We start from the raw sequence: 8,128 nt of genomic DNA, 5'->3' as shown, positions 1-8,128 counted from the left end.
ATGGGTGACCGTCTTGAGATTGTTACATCGCAACCGCGGCGTGATGTGGAATCGGTGGAGTTACGTAACTGGGCTAGCCGCTCCCACGAAGATTCCGCATCCTTCTACAACAGGAAGCTGCAGCGAGCTCTGCGGGATCTCGCGGGAGTCGATGAGATAAACGTGAAGCAGAAGGCAGAGACAATCGGTGAGATATTCCAAACTAAACATTGTGTTCATATAAGCGTTTTCGAATCCATTTCGCCATATTGCTTGCATCTAGCTATAACCCCCTGCATTCCACATTATTTCCTGTCCATAGGTATGTGTGAGGAATTATTTGTTCACATTCATTGATACAGAAAGTGTTAAAGGGATGGTATCGTATTGGTTGAGGTGAAGATTCAGCTTGTAACTTTTTGCGAGATACTTTAGATACCACTTCATGAAACTTTTAAAAGCATACAATTCTGAATAAGAGGAACTCATAGTTTATTTGATGAAAAATTGAATTTTTGAAATGGCTGAGATAACCAAAAATACCAAAAAACAAACTAAAACAAAGGGATCCTAATGGTCACTGGTTCGAGTCCCTGATGGCAGCGGTTGTGTCCCTATAGACAAAACACTTTACACTTTGCCTATATAGTCTCTCGGAGGGGACTGAAAACAGTCGGTTTTCAGTATTGTTAGGAATGAATATTAACAAACGTTGCTTCCTTTGCTACAGGCACGTAATACCAATCGTAATTCAATTTCAATTTCAAATGCATACATATCTAGCGTCATCAGCAACGTACGTGTTTTGTAGGGGTTTGCTTTGGTTTGTTTTGTTTTGTTTCTCAGTAAGATGAAACAATAATTCTTAATTCTTTCCTTCAAGGTTCTAGCTGCACGGGTGTCAATGAGTATTACATCGTAACCCCAGACGGAAACGTCTTGTATAATGCTGTCGAAGGTTTGTTTATATTCTTTCCCTTTCCATATGAATTATTATCATTAAAAGCTAATATTTTAGTCTGTCCATGCAATCTGCTGCAATTAAATGCACTCTGACTGAACAATCATTCCACGATAAATATCCTCTAAAGAGCTGGGTATCAATTTTGCACGATCCATGAGTATAAAACTCTTTGAAACAAAGAAACAAACGAATTCAGTACCGACACGTGTTCGCACAATGAATACACACAATTTTCCTCGCAAATGATGTGAACGTCAAAGTTTTGGCGGGGAGCCAAAGCTTGCCTATGATGAGGTTTATAATGAAAGTGGCGATCGAACGCCAAATTCATCAAAATGAGACAAAAAAGCCCAAAACTATTTAATGGGATGGTCTAGTATTGGTGGAGATGGTGATTGGGCTTTTAACTTTTTGCGAGATATCAAGAAGCCACTTATGAAATAATACAGAGCACCGTTCTAAGAGAAATTCAACATTAATTTGATGAGAAAAGGTTTTGGAATAGCAGAGGCATCTAAAAATAAAGAAAGCAAAGCGATCATAATAAAAGGGGGGTCCCACCTTCTATTATATAGGATCGCTCTGTTTTTTATATCTCGGCCATTCAAAATCCAAGTTTCATAAAAACAAACAAACGATGAAATCCTTTTTGAATTACACGCTCTTCTATATTTCATGAGAGGTTTCTTGTAATCTCACCCAAAAATGTTAAAAACGTGAAGTATAGGTCTTAACCAAAATTATAGTTTTACTATCCATTTAAAGACGGATTTCTTGTACAAAGAAAACACACAAACACGCAAACACACGTAGGAAATTTACGTGATTGCCAGGAGAAAAGACTTCACGACTTTATGTGTTTGTTTTTTTGTTTGTTTGTTTGTTTTGTTTTGTTTGTTTTCGTGTGTGTGCGTGTGTGTGGCTTTTCTTTTATTCTCCGAGAGCAGTGGAGACGCCCTTTGTATATAATACATGTGTAATCATTGTACTGTCTCTGGCTCTCGACAGAGACAACGTGTTGCAGTCGTTTTTGGTGCGGCCCAGCTCGCTCTTTCCGCATGTCCGTCAGAAATGCTGTGAACGAGGAAGTGTTGTTGATAGTGCGCCCTCACCGATGTGATGCCTGCTGCTGCCCGTGCTGTCTCATGTCAGCCATGGTGCAGTCACCAGGGGGTTATGTTCTGGGTTATACCAGGCAAAAGTGAGTCTGTTGATGGTACCCTCTCATTCTCTCCTCCTTTTTCCTACCTCTTCTACTTCTCCTTCTTAATTTCACAGTACAATGACGTATCACACGCAAGTCATTTATTGGCAAAATTGCTCGACATGTGAGATTCTTACGCGGTTAGCTTGGTTCAAAATGTGCTAAACAAAGTTCTCACTCTCATTTTTTTTCGAAGTGTTGTTTTGTTAGGATTTTTTCCCTGTGAAATCCTGAATGTAATCAAGTGATGGACTTAGCCAATAGACTAACATCATATTCCATAGAACTTTGCGTTATTTCAGTGCTTGGGAGATACCATTTTGTTTGCTGGAATATGCAACAAACGATTTTTGTAGATTAATTGTGTTCGTGTATCACTTTTCTACGCCAGACGAGTTATTGAAGTTTGGCAAGAGATATTACATAACCCCTCTGTGAAGAATTTCCAGTAATAATCACTGCAATGAAATATCCAGTAATAATCACTCAAATATCATGGGGCTGGCTTATTAAGGTAGGTCTAAAAAATTACAGCCATACAGAGGATATCATTTTGCAGGAAATGCTACTGTCAACATAAAGTGAGCAATACAGTGCACTCCCGTTACAACGGACACAGTTGTAACGAAATTCCGGTTTAAACGAAATAAAAATTCAGGCCTAGATATTATCCGTTCTATATGCTTTTTATTGTTTATTTGTTCGGCTATAACGAAATTTCGATATAACGAAAGAAAAATGCCGGTCCCGAGGACTTTGTTATAACGGGAGTCCACATACTGTACTTCACAAGGGTTCACCAATGTAAATTCTAGTGAAAAAAAAGAATGTACGATTCGTTCTGCATGTGTTTTCCCAGGTGGTCCTTCTGTGGCGCCACGTTTAGTATATCTGGGCGAGAAGATCGCCAACTTGCCACCATGGAGACCGAATGCTGCCCATGCCGCTGCTGCACATCCATGGACATTACGGTGAGGAACCTTATTTCAGTCTCTTCAAAGAGACTCGCCATAGGAATGCTAGATGGCAAGATACTGTTTGCTTTTGTATTGTTCTTAACATTGGACACGTATTGTTTGTTTTTGTTGTTTTTCGCTTTATTGTTCCCCTTCCATGTATTCCGCATTTTAAAAGTAATCATTAACAAACACAAGACAAAACAAAACATCCTGTGTAAATGGTCGATTACAACAAATAAGATAATGTGACCCTGGAGTGTGCGACTTGCAGTATTATGAGGAATCTACATAGCCCTTAGAGCAAATGGCCAACCGCAAGGGATGATGGGAACGATAAGGGGGCAAGAGCACCACCTATTGTCTGAGTGCGACCATGCGAAATGTTAGCAGGCGATGGATAGGTCTGGGGCCGAACGTAATATACTATACACGATCTAGGTAATAGATATATTACACGATGGCGTCGATCGTATTCAGCTTTCTGCTTTCTTCAACCAAATATCTCATCACATTCACCTTGCTAAATCACTGAAGCATTGCTTGTAGGGTGTAGATTCCTGAAGCTAATTTAAAGTAAATTCCTACGTGAAATTACATACATTAATATACTTTTAAACAGCTATTGTATGTCTGCGAGAGAGATCACTCCCCGTCGGTCATATCTACAGTAGATGAGAATACACTAACGTCCTTTTGAATGGACACAGGGAGCAAGAGAACCTATCGCCTTCTGTAACTTTGAAGGACTATATAGTGAAGCAGAGCAAATCAAATCAAACCAAGAATGACGCTATAATGAAGGATGCATTAATGGGGGTGAAAGCTGAAACCCATGCATATGTGGATTGAGTTAATGCAGAAATGTTCGCAAAACACATCAGTGAAAGTTTGAAGACAATCGGACAACACGTTCAAAACTAATTCATCTTTAAAGTTTAGGTATCACAATCAATGGATTTTGTATAAGAGACTTCAACACGTGATTTCTCACTTAGACTACGATATAAAGAAAATAAAAAGATTACTAATTCACGAAATTCCTTTGCTTATGAAAATTATACATTCATTTCTCTGGTTACTGACATATGTTAAGGGTAATGATTATTCCCCTGCCTTTTAAAAGAGATTAGCCGAGAGGGCTTTCGTTAGGCTATAAAAATGAAAACATTTCATTTCATTTCATTTCATTTATTTCATTTCCAACAACATTTTCATACACAAAATAACACAACATCAATACAATGTGATAACAAAGAAAAATACGTGAAGTTGACAATACTACGCATCACAAAAGCAAAATAAACAATGAAAATTGAATTAAAACTAAAGTTGCAGGAAATGGAGGAGACATGCTAAAAACATGTTGAATTTTCTTTGTAAATATCTTCTTTGTACCGTTTTCATGCGTGACATCACTATCAACTTGTTGTATACTAGTAGTCTTCTTATCCAGCGATGGCTGTACCGAAATTTTAAAAAATGTCTAACTTTTCAACAGATCGTCTGATTTTCCTCAAACTTTATTGGTACATGTGTTCTACGAATATGATAGCATTCACTCAATTCACACACATATTTGGATTAATTTTGTCCATACCACTTGTCACTGACCACTGTCACACAACCAATTCCCTTTGTAAAATGTATCAGATTCTGTCACGGGTCGGCGAAGAGGGCGCCATAACCAAACGGTGGGGCGGAAGGAAACACTACGTTAACATGGACCATGAGTTCTTCGCTCTTCAGTGTGAGTTTTTAAGTCATGTTTCCATGGTAACTGTCATATGAATGTTACGAAATTTGTATATATGATGATGTTTGCATCTCATAACTCTCGCAATTTGTTTGTTCATGATACTTTAAATATATTACATAATTAAATCTGATTTACTTACATTATTTTCATCATCCACTCATTCACTTCAATCACATATGTAGTTAATTCATCAAAATTTTGATATCTCATTGGACTAAAAAGACACAAAGATATACAATCGAAACTATATGATATTACATATGACAAAATGTATACACAAATGAGGATGAAAAAGATAAAAGAAAACATTTAAAGCTAATATGCCACTTACCAGTGAAGAAACAGTAAAGCGTACAAGACTATAGTTATCCCAAGGAAATCGTTTTGATTTAAGTCGTAACGTTTTCATTGTTTTCCTCTTCCTTGTTTTGTTTTTTCACCCAAGTTCCGGCCGGTTCTGATCTGCGAACGAAGGCTGTTCTGATGGGAGCCGCCTTTTTAGCTGTGAGTCCCTTTTCTTTTCTTTTCCTTTTTTAGCTTTATTATTGTCGTCGGCAACCTCACTGTTTGTACACTTTGTCAATATTACACAATTCAGATGTAGTAGAGATTCAAACAAGTTAATCAAACTTTACAATTAGGCCCTTCGCTTGTAACTCGGGTCACTGTTCAAGCTTATTTTACTTGATCATCAGCCAAACAAACAGGACAGTTTAGCACGTGAAATAAGAAAGTTATGAAATTTAAAGTTTTATATGCGTTGAGAGAAGGTTTGCAAATTTGATGATGGTAATCGCCTGACGGTTTGTTCATAAAGATGTCATAAAATATTTTTTTTTCTTGTTAATGACTCAGCAAACTTGCCCCCTTTACGCTACAAAGACATCACTACTTAGTCGTTGAAACACTCAAACTATTGGAAGTATATCGTTTCAATTCTTTCGCTTGAATTCATTAGGAAAAAAAAATAATTGTGGGCAAGCAAAATGTAGGCTTATTAGAGTGAGGTTATTACATCACAACCAAGATGCATAAGTGCATTTTTTAAAACTCAATTACTTTCTCATGTTTGGCCTGATTTAGTCGAAACAAAGGAGGTATCCTTGACGAGATTCTCACTACTGTTTAATTTCACTCTATTCATCAAACTTAACATCGAGTGGAATTTCACATTTAGTTTTATTTCCAATTCATTATTGACAAATAAAGACAGGACCGCAATGAAATGAAGTTGAGAAAAAAAAAATGATTTGTCATTTCACTTTATTAATTAAGCGGGAAAAGATAGAACTACGCCAATATCAAACATCCGTTACAATTCAGGATTTCATTTTTTATGTTCATATGCTGAAGACCATTTGATTATTACAAGAGTTCACATTTTGTCATGATTATATAATCATGGATATTTGTTGCAGGAAGACAATCCAAAGCTCTTATAAACTTGGTAACACTCAGTGTTCAATTCTTTTTTCTTACCTTTGTTTGGAGGATGGCGAGCTTTGAATATTCAGCATATTTTAAAAGAGTATATTCAGAGGTTTTGCCAATGATGTGGGCTATTAGTGATCAAGTATATAGACAAGTTTGTTTTTCTTATTTCGTCTGTAAAGGTTGGACAAAAAGTTATGAATAAAAAAAAGTTTTCTATCTCTTAACTCCCTCCCCTACTTCTCTCTTTACCAATACATCATTTCTGTTTTTCATTTCTCGGTGCATCTTCCCTTTTCTCATAGCTTTATCTCTCTCTCTTTCTCACATTCAGCAAACTCTGTACAGTCTTCCTTTCCTCCAATTCTCCTCCTCCTCCAAACAAAATTTTTGATCACAATGTCTGCTTCTCTTTCTCATTCTCACAGGACTACATGTTTTTTGAGATGACTTAAGATTCCATCCATTCAAAAGGTACAGAACAACAAACAGGACTCAACTGTCGTACGAAATGTTTTTGACTTTATTTTTCTGAACAATGATGCACATTTTTTATTTGTGACAGATAATGTACTCACTGAAAGCATCTATGTACAATATAATTCAAGGAGACTCCAATGCCCTGGTTTTTTTTTTCTATCTTGAGCTTTTCATGAAGTTTTTAATGCACATGTGTACTTGCAAAGCATTTTTTTTCAAGTAAACATTAAGGAAGATGATTTTCAATAAGTTCTGGCTGCTCAAACTGTCACACTAGCAGTCAGTACTTTATGAAGTCACAAGTTGCCCTTGTGGAATCAGAAAAAAAAAAGATAAAGAATGCACTACAGATGTAGGTTTAGCTGACACATAGATATCTATATGCAATGGTTAAAGCATTAATCAACTACAACTAAGCTCAATTCAATCCTGGTATGTGAGAAAAGTGAGCAGAATAATGCTTGGCACCATACATACAATATCTATGAAAAGATACAATAATCATTGTTAATAATCTTTGATTGCTTTAACTGAAATATGAGAAAGAATATGTGTGATACCTGTTCACACTTGACAGTTAATTCAGAGAGTAGAGGGTTGAGTTGGTATCTACTTCATAGCACAATGGATATAAACACTGAAAGCCACTCTAATTCAAACTATATAGCCAATTTTTGCTCATATTATTATCTCAAGGTCCAGAAACTATTAATATCAGGGGCTTGGTTTGATGAAAACAAAACATATTACTTTTCTTTCAGAGTCACATTCTATGACAGAAATTATTTCCAGTAGTGACCCTGTAAATACTGATGTTTTATTAGTGTAGAAGTAGAAGTAGAAGTAGAAGTAGTGAGCATAGAAGTACAGTCTAGAGTAAAGAATGTGATGAGGGATGTACTGTTTATCCCTTTATATTTTTTTCACTCAAACAATCTGTGTCTTTTCTTCATCTTCCTTCAACAGCCATATATTCAAGAGAAACCAAAGATTCTGATGTCTGTGACCCACACTCTACTGGGAAAATTCACAACATGATCTCAAATGGCAGCAGAAATATCAATGGACTCACGTAATAGTAGCAACATGACTTGTACAATTTCATCGTGTTATCAGCACTACAGTTCCTTTCAGTTCTCTGTGAAATGGTCACAAACTGCTCGTGTTGTGTATGAAAGGGACGTTTTGTGTTTATTCCAGACATTCAAATTCATCCTACCGGTAATTCATTTCCTGAAGAAACAACACTCTATAGATGACATTTCTCTGGCTGTTCTGATTTTTTTTTTCTGGCACACTAAAAGTGGACATTTTCGAAGTGTAGAAATTTTGAGTTATTTCAGGCGACATGAAAG

General features: G+C 36.5%; 1 protein-coding gene across 1 annotated transcript; it reads left to right on the top strand.

Annotated features, from left to right (window-relative positions):
- On the top strand, positions 1–6,748 carry LOC139721438 (phospholipid scramblase 1-like). The gene is made up of 7 exons (XM_071632752.1): positions 1–187; positions 863–937; positions 1,952–2,144; positions 3,007–3,118; positions 4,757–4,853; positions 5,308–5,366; positions 6,722–6,748. The coding sequence occupies exons 1-7, from the start codon at positions 1–3 to the stop codon at positions 6,746–6,748; spliced, it is 750 nt and encodes a 249-aa protein (XP_071488853.1).
- The last annotated feature ends 1,380 nt before the right edge of the window (positions 6,749–8,128 follow it).

The sequence above is a fragment of the Diadema antillarum genome, unplaced genomic scaffold (assembly GCF_040938485.1).
Source record: "Diadema antillarum isolate AM-2024a unplaced genomic scaffold, OU_Dant_1.0 scf00000143, whole genome shotgun sequence".
NCBI classification, from domain to species: Eukaryota; Metazoa; Echinodermata; class Echinoidea; order Diadematoida; family Diadematidae; genus Diadema; species Diadema antillarum.
Note: the sequence above shows the minus strand (reverse complement) of the source record. Positions and strands in the feature narration are given on the sequence as shown.